The 18767-nt window shown below is 41.0% G+C and overlaps 1 protein-coding gene across 1 annotated transcript; it reads left to right on the forward strand.

The window, feature by feature from the left end:
* The first annotated feature begins 2891 nt into the window (after positions 1-2891).
* Positions 2892-17233, forward strand: slc6a1b (solute carrier family 6 member 1b). Its single transcript, XM_035152541.2, has 15 exons — positions 2892-3412; positions 4643-5078; positions 5394-5525; positions 5795-5895; positions 6350-6459; positions 6851-6983; positions 7708-7842; positions 8578-8681; positions 9189-9313; positions 9723-9835; positions 10219-10350; positions 11480-11582; positions 11738-11838; positions 12512-12679; positions 14583-17233. Exons 2-15 carry the CDS (start codon positions 4832-4834, stop codon positions 14694-14696), a joined length of 1818 nt encoding a protein of 605 aa, XP_035008432.1. The 5' UTR covers positions 2892-3412; positions 4643-4831; the 3' UTR covers positions 14697-17233.
* The last annotated feature ends 1534 nt before the right edge of the window (positions 17234-18767 follow it).

An 18767-nucleotide genomic window follows, 5' to 3' on the forward strand; every position in this document is an offset into this window, starting at 1 on the left:
TTTTCATCCCTTAACTTAGAGGTAGGGCTGGTCTACAGCTGGTTTGCTGCTGAAGCACTTTTTATTTTATTGTTTTTCATAAATCCTCTTCATGTTTTCAATGCCATCAATAAGAATTCTCTCAATCTCTGAAGCAGAGACGAAAGCCAGGACGTTGGCGAGCGACTCGCTAACAGGTCGCCTCCCAGCAGTTGTCAGGCAGTGCAGTGTTTTGGAGGCGTGTCTTTGACGAGAGGGCCAGTAGGAGGGGCCCTGATGTATCGGTCGCATTTTTTCAAAGTGTAACTTGCTCTTGCTGGCTTTCCAAGGATCACCAACCCTAGCTTTAATATGATAATGTGTTGGAAAGATGCCTCGATGGTAATTACCTCAAAAAAGGTTACGTTTTCATCTGCTTTTGTTTTTTTTTGTCTGTTTGTTCGTCTGTTAGTTTGTATGAGTCAGAAGAGAACCCTACAGATCAGGGGGCGGAGCTAGAATTGTATTTTCTCTTTCTATAACATTGTGATATAGTGTGTTTTTCAACATTTTCATTAATTTCTCAAAGAATAATTCATGGTTCTCGATTAAAAGAAAATCTGACAAGTTAAAGGGACTGATATTTATAAGTGTGTGCAATTTAGTGCAGATCAAAATATAAAACTGGATCTAGTAAATATATGTAAATGTGGCTTCAGGGCCACGGCGGAGGTATACACTCATTGAGTGCCATTCTAGTTGTCTCACTGGTTACTGAATAAAAGTATAGCAATAGGGTAGGTTACTTATAGATATTTCAAAGTTTTATTAATAATATGAAATGTTGGATATTTTGTATACATGTATTTAAGTATAAAAATTAAAAAATATGTTGGAAATGCCTTGATTTTCAATCTTTCTATCAAATTTTATATTTATAGCCCATATCCACAAATCACAGTTTGTCTCAAAGGGCTTAACAAGGTGTGACATCCTCTGCCCCTCAGCAAGAGTAAGGCTAAACTTGATTTATATTCGTATTGATATTAATATCTATCCCCTTCCTCATGCTGCCATTATCACATTTAAATTAAAATATCATTTGGAAAACTAATGAAAATCCTGTGGGCCTCATCTGAACATTTAACATGATAAAACAAACTGTACACATATTAATCACCAGCGTATAATATGGTAAATGCCGAATGCTCAAGTGCTGACATTGGCATTTGGATCAACTGTAAGTACAGACACGCACAGCCATCATAGCTGCACTTCCTCTCATATGAATGCATTTCATTTCAGTCTATCAACATGCAGTATTCATTTTACAAATAAATATTCTGCTGGAGTTACTAGTTTTCTAAAACAAAGTGCACATGGGATGCTGTTATTCATGTTTGTATCGCAGATTTTACAAAGAACCTCTCACCGCGTACACAAAGCCTCACGGAGACACTGATAGTGAGAGGCAACATATTTGTGAAACGATGTGTAAATGCAGGATGCTCGCATCATAAAATACATCTGTCATCATTATCGCTGTCATCATCATCATCTGCATCACCATTTTGTCGCTCTCACATGAGCAATAATCTGCTCTGCGGTTTCGGAGCATAATTTTTGTCCCTATATGTCTGAGCAGTGAAACTGACAGGGGGACAGCTGTCTGGCTGTGTGTCTGCCTGTACTCTGCTCTCTATTACCACCACCTCCTTCTGTAATTACAAGCTCCACTGCACACAGGCCCACAATCAGGTGGGGCCCGGGCCACGAGCGCAGCACCACCAGCTCTCGTCTGTGTGGCATTTTGAATCCCCTCCGTGTGAGAGCTGCAGGCCAACATGAGGCTTTTTGCACATCAGAGGTGCCACAGCCTGCGGGCCAATCAGCCAGTTGGGATTAGAAATGCTAAATTTTCGTTTTGTATCATTAGAAGGTTAGCTCACCCCTCATTGGCTCACCATCTGGGCATTCTTTCCTTCCCTCTCGGTGGTGAGGCTTTTCGGTAGTACTCTACCAGCAGTGCGGAGCCTACAGCATGGCGGACGCAGACAAAAAGATGGAAGGAAAAGAATTGGGCAGATGAGCACAGGGGGTAGCAGAGGCGGCAAGGCATGAGAGAAATAGAAGAGGCGTGGAAAAAAGACGGAGCAAACGAATAGGGGGAAATGGAAATGGTTGATGGAAGGTTTTGGTCATTTCAGCATCGAATGCATCCGTAACAGTGACATATGATATTTCATACGATGAAATAAAAATTAAGCTGCGCCGGCACCAAAATATCATAAGCCACGATGAGGTGTCTCCTGACAAGCTTTAAAAGACCCAAAATATAAAATGCGTAAACCCTCAAAGTTTTCCTCTGTCATTGCCAAAGACAGTTGGAGAATTTTTTTTACATTTAACATCAGTTTAATCCTTGCTCATTGTCACGAATCAAACTTTATCTGTTAAACCCTGCGAGAGTCTAATCTCCCAGCAAGACCCTAATAATTCATCCCGATGTGGGGGTTAAAGTCTGCTTTAAGACCGCTCATTTGGGATGTTCCACAAGGGTATTTCTTTTTTTTTTGGGAAGACAGCGGGCTAAGAAGATTATAAGCACAGTTTTCAATTTATCTCACAGACCCTGACTCCCTTTATTGGCTGAGACCTCCTTATCATGTTTTGCCAGAAGCTAGAGCAGCCATTGGCGTCTCCCTCTGTATCTGCTATACTTTGGAGTGGATGCATTTGATGTAGAAATTGTTTATTTCATTAATCGACCAAAATTTGGTTTCTGAGTTTGTAAAAGTTGCGTTCACGGCAACTTGATGGAATTGAGTCATCTGTAGAAGGAAGTTGCAGCAGAAGCAAGTGGAAATCCGAAAGTTATGTAACCTTTATGAGTCTTTATTGTGCATCAACTGGCCCTTGAGTGAGTCGGAGAGAGACAGAGAGAGAAAGAGAGAGAGAGAGAGAGAGAAGTTGCTGATGTAAAAAAAAAAAACCTGCTGGAGTAAGGATATAAAACCTTGAGACAAGAGGATGCTCCTCTCTCAAACCCGCTGCTGCCATCTCAGTGGTGGAAATGTTGGAGTTGGGGAGGGTCGACTTTGAGGTGACATTGACGCTGTGTAGATGAGGAGTGAGGATCCTTGCGCTCCATGTTACGTCCCTGCTCAGACTCCAGTTCAGACGGCGGCAGCTCCTCTCGCCGTCTTCTCTCCCCTCCTCTCTTTCAGCACCACTCCTTTAAGGACAGCACCTCGCTCTCCAAGACGCAGTGTGTCCTCCGTCCTCCCCCTCCTCAGGATCATATGTGCGCTGGCTGTCCTCGGATGCAAAGTTTTCACGTTGGGTTTATTCTGTGAAAGTGCGAGGAAGTAAGGTTTTTCTTCTTTTTTTTTTAAGAAAAATCGGATTTTCCTCCCAATCGGGAAAACAATCTGGCAAGGACAAAGATTTGATTGTAAGTATCTGTTGTGTATATAGTGCGCATTTGAGTGAGTTATGTTTGCGTTAGGACCACTGAGGAATTTGGCACGTAGTGCCTGCAGATGTGCTGAATTTGTGCACGGATGCAAGGCTGCACTTCACTTGATGGCGACGCACAGTTTTCTCATGAGGGTCGTATTTGATCCCTCAGTCCCGCAGCCACATGTTTGCAATGTGCCAAAAAATATGAACGTGCGATCTGTGAATGTCAGTTTTGTCGTGAAACTAAAATAATTCCTGTGCAAATATTTGAAAACAAAGATTATGTGTGAATCTCTGAATGTGACCATGTTGCTTGGTGTACTTCTCCTCACAATTACGCACGAGAGGTGATAAAAGAAGCGCGCTCCCGGTTTCATCCGCTCGTCACATTTGAGCGCATGTTTGGCATTTTAGAAAGTTCGAATGAATACAAATGCAACGTAAATCTTTAGATACAGGATCTTGCTAAAATTGTGACATCTTATAAATGGTATATTGCGGTTTTAATTAATACAAATTAATTAGAAAATAAATTTAGACACGACAGTTGCGTATTGACTTTTAAATGTGTTTCATTGCTCCTGCTCTTGTACCCTGGCAGTGGGAAGTGGGCGAGAGAATTTAGAGCATCGTGAATCAAGGTCAAGAGCCTTGAGCCTCTCGAGCCTCTAAATTTCTGTTAACATGCAGAATTCACTCCGGGCCATTAAAAGTGATTCTTATTGCATGAGAAGTCTTTATTTGATCCCGTGGGGTTCACGGATCGTGGGGCAGATTCTTCTTTTCTTTTCTCTCCACCCCTCAAGAAATGTCATGTAATCAAAATGGATGCATGCGTAACAATCACGTGCAATTACATTTTCGATATCAATATTATCAATCATATTTTTGCGTGAATTTTCAGCACATTATTTCCACCTAAATAAAAAAAATGTAGTCACACTTTTAAAACATGATTTTTTATTAATAATTGATTTGTTAGGTTAATGAGGAATAAGTAATTCCACTTTTAATTAACTAAAATCCAGTAACAGGGTTACAAGGTAAATTACGCACAAAGGGTTTACGCACATTATTAAGACGTGATATTCCACTTCTGACAATATTTTAAAACTGGTCTATTGAATGTTAAACAAATACAATTATCTCATTCTCTTGAGGTGCTCTGGTTTTTATTTTCGAGTGCATTTTTAACCCGGTGCGTATTTCTTGATGTTTCCAGGGTCGCCGGTGCGCTGCTGAGGCGCCTCTGCTCCTCTCCATAATCTCCTCTCTCCGGTGATTCGTCTCTCCGCTCGGCTGCTGTGTGGGAGCTGGCTGCACGGGACGGGGAAGCTGCTGTCTGTCTGGACCGGTGCTGAAACCCCCACCTCCCCACTGGTCAGGATTATACCCGACACGCACTGCGACCATGGCCACCAACGGGACCAAAGCCTCGGACGGACACGTCTTAACGGAGACGTTGAATGACGCGCCCACCACCACCACCACGCCAAACGACAAACCCAAAACCTTGGTAGTGAAAGTGCAGAAGAAGGAGCTACCCGAGAGGGAAACGTGGGGCGGGAGATTTGACTTTCTTCTCTCTTGTGTCGGATACGCAATCGGACTCGGGAATGTCTGGAGATTTCCTTATTTATGTGGCAAAAACGGCGGAGGTAAATCAGGAATTCTTGGCAATTTTCCTTTTATCCATACACCGAAAGGAGTGCAGAGACATCAAAAGCTGCCAGTTAACTCCCGGAGGTCTTTAATTAAAATAAATCTTAAGTGTACCCCATCTACCCACCCCACCCCCACCATGGTAGCCGTGCGTAATTGTGCACAAGCGAGCGCCTGTACGCAGTGATCTGGGCGCAGTTTGAACCCACCAAATACTCGTTTTTACCACATATCTCTACCTGGATTATGTTGAATGTGATAAGTTTATGATTGACCTTCACTTACACCTTTACCTCTCACCTCTCATTCAGGGGCCTTCTTGATTCCTTACTTTTTGACCCTCATATTTGCTGGCATGCCCCTGTTCTTTCTGGAGACGGCTCTTGGTCAGTACACTTCTATTGGAGGGCTTGGAGTGTGGAAACTGGCTCCCGTGTTCAAAGGTAAAAAAAAGAAAAAGGCACTCTTGTGGTGTCCTAAAGGCCCTTAAGTGTTTTTTAATTGTTATGTTAATTGACTGCCTGGAGAATGCCAGGTTAAATAACATAGACACCCCCCATTTTTTGGATTCGGGGGATTTGTAATTACGTAATAACGAGGAAAGGTTTATCCTCTAGTAACAAATATAAAAATAAAAATAAATCGTAAACACATTATTATTCTTTTTAAGCACAATTTAACATCTCACGCCTCTAATCTCCTCTTCTTTCAGGTGTGGGTCTGGCTGCTGCGGTTCTGTCCTTCTGGCTCAATATCTATTACATTGTAATCATTTCCTGGGCTATTTACTATCTGTACAATTCCTTCACTTCTGTAAGTATTTGATATTTATACCCACCCTGGGGGGGTGGGGGGGTTTGGGGGCGGTGGGGGTTCCTTTAAGATCTCACACAAGTGGCCCTTTAAACCAGGACAAGGCACAGATTTTTATTTTTATTTTACATCGTAACCCTTTTAGTTATGTGGCAGCTCCTATTTGCCAGCAGCCACTTATATAACAGTGAACAAGCCTTAACAGAGTATGACATTTATTACTTCCTTTCCCACATAATTAGCGCCTTACACAAGGTATTGATAAATGCATTTGGCGATGAGGCATTCACTCCTGAGAAAAGCATGAAATCTCAATGTCCCAAATGAGTATCACGGTCTTGGCTGCTCGACAGCCACAAAGAATGGGACCCGGCAGTGGGAGAGTGGTCCAAGTAAAAAGAGCTGTCTGTGTGATTTTCTTCTTCTTTCTTCTTTTTTCCCCCTTAATTTTCAGGAGCTGCCATGGCAGACTTGTGGCAATTCCTGGAACACAGAGAGCTGCTACACCAACTACAGCCTCCCAGACACCAAGAACCTCACAAGTGCCGTGGTGGAGTTCTGGGAGTAAGCTGGACACAAGAGTCTTTTATATCACAAGAATACTGGTCTGTTGTGAGCCGATATTAGCTGCACACAAAGGTCATCTCCCCTTCAAAGGGTTAGTTCAGGGGTCAGAGTCTGGTGGGGCCATCTGCATTACTGACTCTGGCCTAATGTATGTATCTGTCTACTCAACTAGCATGAAAAAATGTGAAAAAAAACAATAAATCACATCAAAACCCAGAAAAAAATTGATGAGTGGAAAAAGGAAGCCAGGAATGAATGCACCAATATCTTCTTATGATTGTCTCTTTTTGAATATCCAGACACATGCATGCACCCATACGTCGTGCATGTATGAGATAAAGGATGACTTTGTGCACTGAAGTAAGACTGCTTTACTCCCTCCCTGCAGACGTAACATGCACCAGATGACTGATGGTCTGGAGAAGCCCGGGGAGGTCAGGATCCCACTGGCTATCACACTGGCTATTGCATGGGTGCTGGTCTATTTCTGCATCTGGAAGGGGGTCGGCTGGACTGGCAAAGTAAGTGGAAGAAAGAGGACTAAGACAAAATAAAACTAAATCTACTGAGTGTAGAATTTGCACCATTTCCCTCAATGTGATTATTCAACAAGACTTCAGATTTACTGAAGGTCATAGAAGTGGCTCAATGACATTTTGGATTAATGTTCAATAACAGGATTTTGATTACTTAAATCTTCATTTCTGCATTTTAAATGTGCTAATTCTGTAGGATTAGCAACAACCTTTCTATGCTACAATAAAGTTTACTGTCATAAATATTCAAAAATCACATAAAACAACTATGAAAAGTTTACAAGTAACAAAATACATTTACATGCATTACACACCAACAATCATCAATCAATGTTGGCCTTTGGGAAAGAATTGTGCGGAGACTAGAATTTCCAAAGAAGCATCAATGACAAACTCTTTTTCTGTAGAATTTATCATGAATGATGAGAAATGTGTTGACTCTGACAGCACGGAGTAAAATTAGGTCTTCCAAGAAGTCAAATAGCTCACTGGGAGTGTTGAGCCCAACCAGTGCGGGGTCATCTTGCCTCTGGGGACAAGTAGACTAGGTCACTGTGCTGCTCTGTGGGGGCGGTGCCACATTAACAGTGGCTCTTTTGTTTAGTTTAACAACAGATTTGTATCCTAACACAACATATATTCCAATAGCGATAATGCTTGATGTCTGTGTTATTCAGTTGGTTGAGGCTTTCATCTCTGTGTCCCACAGGTGGTTTACTTCTCTGCCACATACCCCTACTTCATGCTGTTCATCCTGTTCTGTCGTGGCGTCACTCTTCCTGGTGCAATGGACGGGATCCTCTTCTACATCACACCAGACTTTGAGAAACTTAAGCAGTCTGAGGTATGCTCTCTCTCTCTCTCTCCTTCATCTGCTCTCTCTTTCTGCAGGCCCACTTGTTTCAAACTGTTTCTGTTCAGGAAGATGCACAATCGTCGGAATAAAGGTGGGGCTACAGAGATTGAAATGAGCTGCAGTTGAAATTTTGGGGGGGGCTTTTTGGGGGGCAACATAACACACGCTGTATGCAGGCCTACAGTAATGTAAGTAAGTAAGTAAAGTTTATTTATATAGAACTTTTACACAGACAAAGTCACAACGTCCTTTAAAGGGCCAAAAAAAGTTGTAAAAAAGAGTTCGACATTACGAGATGTAAAAACGGAAAACATACAAACGACATAATGACGAACGAGATCTCCCACCATGCATCTGATACTGCAATAAAGCTCTGGGTTTATTCAAATGGATTCTCAGTAATTGTACATTCGTGGTACCAATACTCACCGACAATGTGTGGAACAGTCACTGGTAAATGCATTGGCAGCAAACAGTAGAAGCGAGTTTACTGTAGGTCTCAAAAAGAAAAGCAGACGTGTCTAGTGGATCCGGACTAAGTGTGACACTACTTAGGTTTTCCTCCGTTTGTGATATATAAGAGATGAAATACATTTATGCACGAGACTTGATCAGTCTAAGCAGTTCAATTGTCTCAAATCACCACTTTTCACTAGTAGCTTGACTCCAGCTTGTGTCTACACCTGGTTATTCATCAGTTATTGTCTCGTCTCTGGCCACCAGGTTTGGCTGGATGCTGCCACTCAGATCTTCTTTTCCTACGGGCTGGGATTAGGCTCTCTGATTGCTCTCGGAAGCTACAATACGTTCAACAACAACGTGTACAGGTAGGTGATTGATGAAGTGTCACCATTCAGGTTTATTTACCACCTTGAGTCCATACCTATGAAAAGGAAATGTTAGTTTCTCTTAAAAATCAATCCAGACACATCCCATACCAAAGGTTACGCTGCAGACGGCTCTTCCTGGGATTATTTTTGGTTTCCTGGCAACATGGTGTTTTCAATTTTGGAAATGTTTGAGCCTCCATCTCTCTCAGCTTGTTTTGTTATCTTAGCTCTACCCCCTGCTTTGGTTTGCTTCATCCAGTCTCCCATGGTAGAGTTAACATTGGTCAGCAGCACAACAACCGAACTGAACATACATCCGTGGTTTCAACTGCTGGAGCCATTTTAGAATAACAGGTCAATATAACTGCCACTGTGCTGCTGCAGGATGCAAAATGGCTCTCCGCCGTCCCTTCCCCCCACGCCTCTCAACAATGTGTAAAGGGTTGATAAGGAATTGATACAAGCGTGACAATGGCTGCCTTGTGCTTTGTCTCTCCCCTACAGAGATTCTATCATTGTCTGCTGCATCAACTCCTTCACCAGCATGTTCGCCGGCTTTGTCATCTTCTCCATCGTGGGATTCATGTCCAATGTGACAAAGAGACCCATCGCTGATGTAGCAGCCTCAGGTAATTGCAATCAATGTTGAAACTCGATAGTGACAATAGGCGGGGGCGAGAGATTTTTTTCCACCCAAAAAAAAAAAAGCCTTTGAAATTGTTGGGTTTCTTTTTCTTTCAGGCACAGTGGAAGTTTTTACCCTGTCGCAAAATGTCACTTCTGGTTTCTGGGTTTACTAGAGATGCAAAAATTGCTCACTGATTTTTCAAAACTGTCTGTCCTTTGTAAACACCCACATTTAACTTTCAGCACTCGTCTTTCTCCCAAGGGCATCAAGGACCTTTATTTTATCCAGTACTGGAATTATTATACAACACATTTTTAAGTACATTTTAATGTTTTACTCATAAAACTCGTCTTTTATCAGCGTCCCGTCTTAAAACCTGCTCACAATGATCTTATTTTGGCCTTTATCAGGGCCTGGCCTGGCGTTTTTGGCTTATCCTGAGGCTGTCACCCAGCTGCCTATCTCTCCCCTCTGGGCCATCCTCTTTTTCTCCATGCTGCTGATGCTGGGAATTGACAGCCAGGTAAACATAATGAACCTACACACACACACACACACACACACACACACACACACACACACACACACACACACACACACACACACACACACACACACACACACACACACACACACACACACACACACACACACACACACACACTGGCTTTTGGCTTTTGGATATTAATCACATATGATCATGTAGCCTTGCAGTAGAAAAGTAAAAGTGGTGTTTGAGGCCAGGCGTCTGTTCCTGGTAATAAAACATTGTGTAATTGTGTCTTGCTATTACTTCTCATTCACGTGAGGTCTTAATGTGAGGTAGTGATTGATCTGAGGTATTTAATGTGACAACAGTGTATTACACAACCCAGCTGTTTTGACATGACTCTTCAATCTCTCCAGTTCTGCACCGTGGAAGGCTTCATCACTGCCCTGGTGGATGAATTCCCCCGGGCTCTCCGAAAACGCCGAGAGATCTTCATCGCAGTCGTCTGCCTCATTTCATACATTATTGGATTGTCCAACATCACACAGGTACACACACACTTCTCTCTGACTGGCCAATCTGCTGAGTCTCACAGACTTTATATCTGTTGTCAAATTCAGAATAGTGAGTCTATATTACGTAAGTTCGTCACAATGGGGCTTTGTCATGCTTTTAGAATTGTGGCCAAATCTCCTACAAACACTGCATGAGTCCAAAACCTAAATTTTGTATCTGCTGACAAAAAAATACTTAAAATCCTTTCAAAGCACATGTTATTAAATATGATGTGAGCTCATCAGCTAAACTACAAATGCATTAAAAAACATACACTTCACGAACTACAATCCTCCCCTTGTGGAGCATTAAGAAGTACGACCAATGAAAAGCTGAATTACTGAATGTTGTTCAATTTAGAATTATTTACTTTTCTTGTCCTCTCCTTGTCCTTCAAGGTTGAAGAATGTAACTTCTGATCCAGCATGTAAAAAGAGATGTTAAAAGTATTTTTGTAATTAACGTTTTAAACTGCTGCCAAATGAAATTAATAGCGAATGCCACACAACATACACCAGCATTTCTTAGACTATTTGAAACAAAAAAAAAGGATCAAAACTTTGTGGAGAAATCAAAAGTCATAGGAACATTGCTTGAGATGCGTCACTGTCTATATTTGGGAGCTAAATCACTGCAGGGCCGAGGTCATGTTTGTCTCTGACACTTGAGGACTCTGCATTGACCCTGTAGTTGTGCCACAGTTGATTCCCATCATGCACTGTCCTGTTGGACCGAGGCAGTTGCCCTAATTGCAGTTGCAGCCAGTATAAGCTACATCAAGCTTCAGGCAGGTCCCTTTGAGCTGGTCCCTGAGATGTCCTGACTGTGGACAGACATGCAGTGTTATCAAGGAAATGTTTGATCTGCACTGACCCTGTCTGCACTCCACTATCACTGCACTGCAGCTTCCACAAGGAAGCCTTTGCACCAGTTCTGTCCTCACCGATGAGATGTCACTAACTCGCACCAGCCACAGCCGCTGGTGCTCTCGCCCTCCATCTTATTCCACTTTAATGGTTTACTTCTATGCAGCACATCAGATACTATAACTGATTATTCTATGTTTTTCTTCTTCATCCGTCTTATCACCTTCTCCTGTTTCCCTCCTCTTTCCTTTCACAGGGTGGACTCTACGTGTTCAAGCTCTTTGACTATTATTCAGCCAGCGGGATGTGCCTGCTCTTCCTGGTCTTCTTTGAGTGCATCTCAATTTCATGGTTCTATGGTGAGCTGCACCCGTGTCTCCGTAATCTCCTCAAGGATACTTTTCACCCAGAAACACTCACACTGCACATGTCTAACTAGAACCACTATGAATTGTGAACTGTACCAATATTTGCATTACGAGATAACTGAAGCACTTTTTGCCTTTGGTTCCAGGTGTGAACAACTTCTACGACAACATTGAGGAGATGATCGGCTACAGGCCCTGTATGTGGTGGAAGCTCTGCTGGGTCGTGTTCACTCCGCTCATCGTTGCTGTAAGTGTTGTTTAGTCTGCACTTGCTTTAATTTTTTCAGCTCACCTCATTTTATATTATATTTTATTTGATTGTTTCCATAATTTTTTTATTGCTCTATTTAATTTATGTCATCATTTTATTTGGCTTCTTTGAAATGAATGATTACTTGACATTTAAAGTGTTTTATTTTATCAGCATCCATATCATGTTTTGAAAAGTGCTTTATAAATAAAATGTATTATTGTCGTAATTATTGTTATTAGTGGGTAAAATGCAAGGTACCAGAAACCAAAGGGGAAATAACTCCCATACAAGCACAATCTTTAGTCTTTTGGATGCCCTGCTGAAGGTTTATATTACAGACAGCAGAACATCCTATTAACTTGATGCACGACACATTATCAGCTTGATCTGACCTTTAATGAAGTGCTCAGTTTTTCTCACTGTGAGTTATTCATTGATCGATATTAACACTGTCTCATCCCTCAAGTATTCAAAAGTATATGAGTATTGGAAAGTACGACTATTTAAACTGTTTCTGATGAAGCTAAAGATCATTTAATAGTGAAACCCTGCTCTAAAATATTGCCTGCAGAATTGAACATTTTCTTGCTTTCAAAGATTTCAAGTTTCAAGATTTGCAGTTCCTTGATGATGATGAGATCTTTTCCCTTGTCCCTCTTGTCTACAGGGCGTCTTCTTGTTCAGTGCAGTGCAGATGGTTCCCCTCACCATGGGCGAATACGTGTTCCCACCCTGGGGTCAGGGGGTTGGCTGGTGCATGGCCCTCTCCTCCATGCTGCTCATCCCAGGCTACATGGGCTACATGTTCCTCACACTCAAAGGCACATACAAAGAGGTAAGATTTGTCCATGTTTCTGTCTCAACTGTAGATGCAGTGGACAGGATGATGAATATTTCTCATCGGATCTGCACCAAAATGCAAACTCTTTAATATCAGTCTCCTAAATATGCCTGATTTTTTTTGACAAATCAAAGAAGAGGTAGAAAAACACCCAATTTCATTATGTTAAAGAAAATCCTGGATCTGACCTGGATCTGCACCAAAATGTAATGGGTCCTTCCTTGACCTACACCTCATCCTTCCACCAAGTTTTGTGGTAAACTGTGGAGTAGTTTTTGTGTAATCTGGCAAACAACAAACAAACACTGATGAAAACATAACCTCTGCAGAGGTAATCTTCATACTGTAACAGAACAGTTCATATTTGGAGTTCACTGCAGAGAATGTAGTAGTATCCATTGCTGATGATCACAAAAAGAGATAAAATTACACAGAAAATGTTGGGTTGGTGTATTGCAGATATGTAGCCCCAGATTTCACAGAGTGCCTCGCTGTACCCACCTCTGAGCTTTTCACACATCGATTAGCTGGTTTGGGTTCTAATCTGCAGTCGGCAGCGAGGCAGGATCTGTGCTGAGGGTTTCAAGTGGATTACTCCGTGTCAAAGATATTCTTTTGCTCAGAAATATTATTACATAGTGGATGGAAGACCAATATTTAGAGGGAGCTGATGTTGTGTGAGGAAAATGTTATATACTGTAAATGTGATACACCAGCCCTGAGGATTTTATAGAAGAATTTAGTTTTAACCAGAGTGGGAAGATTAAATGAACATTTAAGGTAATTGTGGATGTTTAGAATACACTGATCCAGAATCTGAACCATCTTTTATTTACACGTGTGTAGCATTGAAGTGGTACCTGAGATGTAATTCAGCAGTCAAAGAACTCTTCGTGCTGGAGGTGAAAACCTTCAGTTTAGCCTCATTTGATTTTGTTTTTGTACATTAAAGCTGCACCGAGGCACTGCGACTCAATGGTTTTGTAATGAGCGAGCACACAGGCATGCTGGGTAAAGATGTGATGAATTGCCAAGAGGAGTGGAGCGGCGATAAAGGGATTAGTAAAATAGAGTTTCTCATTCCTTCTCTTGAACAATTTGCAAAGGCTCTTTGCTACAAAACCCACTGAGTAAATGACGTTGATTTGTGTGCAGCAGAATGGAGCACTGCCTTTTTATTGATCTAATGATTCTAATCAATGGCTGATAACACCTTTTCCAGCACGCCATTAACATTAAGAGCTTTTTCATTTGCAGTCATCCATTGCGCGCTGAATAATAACCTTATACATCTATATATCTATACGGCCCCTGGAGACAGATACAGCTTTAAAGCCACCACTGACAGAATAAATGGGCCGTAATTGCAGACGGAGCAGCAGAGGCTGTCAGAGGCGATGTGCAGGTGTCAGATCCTGCAGTAGCATCTGATGGCTGATTGTCTAATTGTAGCAATCAGCCGGCTGATTAGTGCTCTGCACCCAGGCGGACGCTTACTTTCACAAACACTCCACATAAATGCCTTCTATGCAGCAGGGTCCAAAACGAACAAGAACATCGATAGATTTGAGGTTTGGGGATGTTTTGATTTAGATCTGTGGGCTTAAAACCTGTATAATATTTAGTCTATGTGAGAAATAATGGCATTTATTTTCCTTTAACAGCCATATTGCAGAAGCTATATTTATGCAAACCCCTTTATATCACGTGAGGGAGCTTTTCAGAGCCTCAGGCTATACTTTCATCAAGCTCACAGCTGTGGAGCTGGTGTGTTTTCAGCTTATGGGTTTGATCGTAAACTTTGCAGCTGTCTAGTCTCCACTGTCTCATTGTAATTTCAAATTCAGCTGTGCAATATCAGTGGTGTTGATCGTCCCCTCCATGTTCCCCCCTGCAGCGTCTGCGGATAATGATCAAACCGGTGATTATGAAGAGGTCTCAGGAAAACGGCCCCGAGCAGCAGACGGAAAACCAGAATCAGAACCCTGCCAACGAGGAAGCCTACATCTAGAAACCTCGGCCCGTCCCTGGCTCCACAGCCAGTCCCTCTGCTCTGCTATAGAAAAGATGTAATCAAGGTTGGGAACGACCACCAGACTTCCACGTCTGCTTTATTCACCTACCTCCTGGGGACACGTGAGACCAACCTGATTACACAGTTGTTTTTAGTGGTTATTCTGTTTGTTGATTTGTATAATACAGAGTTATAAAAACTTAAAAGGAAAAACAAACTACCCAGCAAAGTTGTTGTGATATTATGAATTTCATTATGCAAAAAAGTTAGTCTTTTTAGAAAAGGAGACGTGACTTAGGAAATTACTCTATATTGAATATATGATTTAAATTTGGAGGCCCGCGTTGATTAAATAGTAGGTATTGTGCTACTTTGAAGATATTAATTAATCTACTAAACTACAATTACTGTACAAAGAAAAAAATATTGGTAATTGCATTTTGCTTGTACATGAATAAATACATTAAACTGAATGCTGTGTAGTAGGTGAAGAAAATGCAATTTGAAAGTTTGTAAAATAAATATTGAAGTTTGACCAATTTTAAGAAAATCTGGGAATGTGCAACAGGTAAGGCCAAATCTGCTTGTATGTGTAAAATATAATTTAGCCAGACTATCACTCCCTTGCAGGATCCTGCAGTTTGCCTGAAATGTTTACCACCCATGTCTGGGACAACCTTTGAAAAGCACAAGTAAAGTATGGAATTTGAAGCGTCCAGCTTTTCTGTCTTTTTATTTTCTTTTTTCGGCTCGACTGAAACCTGTGGCCATAGCAAAAATAACTTAGATAGCATTACTTAGCAAGAGACTGTTATAATTGTTTCTTTGTTTTCTAAAGAACAATAACTTTGTATGTTGTCTAAATCTTTTTTTGTAGAATCATTTTTTAGGTCGTTTTCTATATGTGAGAGTGAGAAGGACCAAAATCATACTGGAGTTTGAAAGTTTGACCCGCTGACGATACCACTGGATTAAATCAAGCATCCCCATTTTGTCTCACTATAGAGCATTGGGGTGGTAACTACAGCATCGGCCTACAAGCACAATTTGGATCTGTAAACTACCACCTGTAACAATAAAGGTGTAGCCATTACAGAAATCCCACGTTTGCACTGTGCATACAATATTTCTGGCTGAGGAGGACGTCCCCTCCGACAACCAGTTCAGTGGAGAGAAAGAGTTGTGTTGCAATAAGCCAATGCTATTTCAGATCTACTGTGCATTTTAAACTGTGAATGAGGGAAGTTGCAGGGACCACTGCGTTGGAAAACTTTATGATGGATTTCTATGATCGCTACCACTATTCGGACAGGAACTGTTTACTTGTATATCTGTTTAGTAACCCACTCCTCAGGAAACAAAGGTGGACGTGACCAAATTCTCTCAGATACTACCATTATACGCTGAAACAATTAATGCTGTGTTTTTAAAAACAAAATGGAACTAATGTCAAAATTTCCGCCGTTTCTTTCCTCCCATTTATCTAAAATGCTTCATCAAGCAGCGACAAAACACAAACACACAAATCAGCATGTACGTACTTGGGCTCCCTCGAAAGCTGATCCAAATAGTTGCCTCTTTTCTGCGTGCTACTCAGCTATATAGCATCATTTCTTTCAGTGTAAATGAACTGTGATGGCCTTCGCTCTGTCATTTTAGTAGAAGCCATAGTGCGTTTCTATGCTGTGGCGAGTGCAGTTTCCCAATATCAGGCTTAGAGAGAGAGAAAGAGAGAGAGAAACCTTGGCTCGGACAGACGACACTGCGGCAATAGCACTGTTAACACAACAGGACATAGCCAGATGCTACATGGGCCAACACCACTGAAACTCCTCCTTTATAGGGTGAAGGAAAACCTATTGTTACATATCAAGTTTGTTTGGCAATATTCAAATATAAATATAGAAGCTGACTTTGTGACAGACCACAGATATCATTGTATTACTATGAAGGAAGATAAAGAACATTTTCTTCTGTGGCAGCTACGTGCGACAGGAATCCGTTATTTTCCTTTAATTTATGTGTTTTTTTTTCAAAGATAAGTAAATTAAAATGTGCAATGACAAAGGGTTCTGTGAATTTTGTATAAAGTTACCATACTGCAGTTTTCTCTCTTGAATGATGTTGTAAACTGGACTGTGTAATACATGTGTCTGTGAATGCCCGTACAACCTGAGTTTTTCTTTTTCTTTTGTCTAAATGTTGAACAAAAAAAAAAAATACAATGTGATATTATTTGCTGTTTTCTGCAATAATATTATTATCTCAGAAACTAAAGCACATATGTCTCTCAACTGTAAAAATGATAATTACGATAACAGAATAGAGTAATAATAAAGACTATGATATTAAAAAATGTAATAGAGATGTCTAGTCAGAGAATATTGTTTTGTATATTTTTAGCTGTTTCATGGGCCTAATGTAAAATATTCTATGTAAAAAATATAATAAATGTCTTTAGATGGTGTTATATGAAAAAGCATGATTGCGATATATGTTATCTGCAAAAATAAATAAAGACCTATAGATTATAACGTCTGTGCCATGCAATATTTCTTGGGGAAACAATAATCTGGGGGAATTTATTGTCCATTCAGTTCATAAATACATATTAATTATTTCTGCATGACGACATGATATTTGTGAAAAGTAAAAACTGAATTTGTATTTATTAAATGAACATAATTTTGAATAGCTAAAACCCCTTGCTTCAAAATCATGGAAATGCTCTTCAAATGTGCTCTCTGCATTGTTGAGTGAAACTGTCAGGCGTGCACTTGTTATGCTAATGCGCCAATTTTTACATAAGTGGGAAGTGAATTTGCCGTCGGCTCCGTCACCGTGAGAGATGTTCTCTGTAAACTTAGCTGATAGTTTCTGACAAAATGGTTCTTGCCACAACGGTATCCTTGTGACACCTGCACTGAGAGCTGTGCCAGCATAGTTGTTGTGGCTGACAGCCAATCGCTCCCAGTCACAACGCACCATCGCCTCCCTGCCGTTATGCAGTAGTTAGCCTACATTCATTGTAATCCAAAACATACACAGAAGGAATCAGTGCACAAATGTTATTTCAAGGACTTTTCTTAGGAAAGGAAATAAAAATTACATGGATAGACCACAAACCTCCGCCGAGGCCCAACAGTCCACCCATGAAACCACATTTAAATTCACTAGATCACGGGATCATATTTGAATGCGGCTGAATCTGATTGTAGACTTTAATGTTTGCAGAGTAGAAATTTACTCTGGAGATTATCCTTTGAACATATATATATATATATATATATATTATTTTTTTGAATCAATACATAAATACTCTTCAAGGTCACATCTCATCTAGTCTCTGTAGAGCATCAACAAAATATTGTAAGGCACTTTGCTCTGTGTTGATTTAATATTTTCTCACTGTTTTCTGAGGTTGCATCTCAGGTTACATCTAGTAGCACGTCAAGTATTTAGTCTCTTTTTCCTGCTGCAGTCGCCTTCTGACAACTGTAATGAAACAGATTCAAACATGTCAATGAAGAGACACAATAATACTATTACCTAAAGGAAAACTAGGTGTCTGTAGGTATCAAACTAAGCACTAACATTATGGTTTGAGAGCAGAACTTCTGCAGCATGCAGAGTGGAGGAACTGCGGATCTAACCACCATTATTTGGGCTAGTGGTCAACCCTCTGCACCATCTTATACTCAGCCGCCCACTGCTCTATGGAAAGAAGCAGCCTGTTGTATTAGCCTTGGCATCGGGTGATTGCAACACTATTCTGGAGAGCAGTGCAGTACAAAGCGTGCCCATAAGTGCAGAGAACATGTCTAATGCCACAAATACATTTCGTATACAGGACAATGCAGCAAATATTAAGTGTCACATGTGAATATTGCAGCAAACTCCCGTGTTGGGCCTGAGCTTACAAGCTGTGCTCCATTTCAGTCAGCCTAATCACGTGAAACAGATTATTATGTGAATGCAGACTGGGTATGGAGTTTATAATTGGTGTATGGGCAAGCAAATACGAGCTCAGCACAGCAGAGATTGGGCAGCGCAGATAACAACATCCCC

This window comes from Hippoglossus stenolepis, chromosome 3 (genome assembly GCF_022539355.2).
Source record: "Hippoglossus stenolepis isolate QCI-W04-F060 chromosome 3, HSTE1.2, whole genome shotgun sequence".
NCBI lineage: Eukaryota > Metazoa > Chordata > Actinopteri > Pleuronectiformes > Pleuronectidae > Hippoglossus > Hippoglossus stenolepis.

Excerpts from the sequence above, each read along its gene's own strand:
- slc6a1b (XM_035152541.2), top strand. The coding sequence starts at position 4,832 with ATGGCCACCAACGGGACCAAAGCCTCGGACGGACACGTCTTAACGGAG. Across the intron at positions 7,843-8,577 it reads AGAAACTTAAGCAGTCTGAG|GTTTGGCTGGATGCTGCCAC; the intron begins GTATGCTCTCTC and ends TCTGGCCACCAG. Across the intron at positions 8,682-9,188 it reads TTCAACAACAACGTGTACAG|AGATTCTATCATTGTCTGCT; the intron begins GTAGGTGATTGA and ends TCTCCCCTACAG.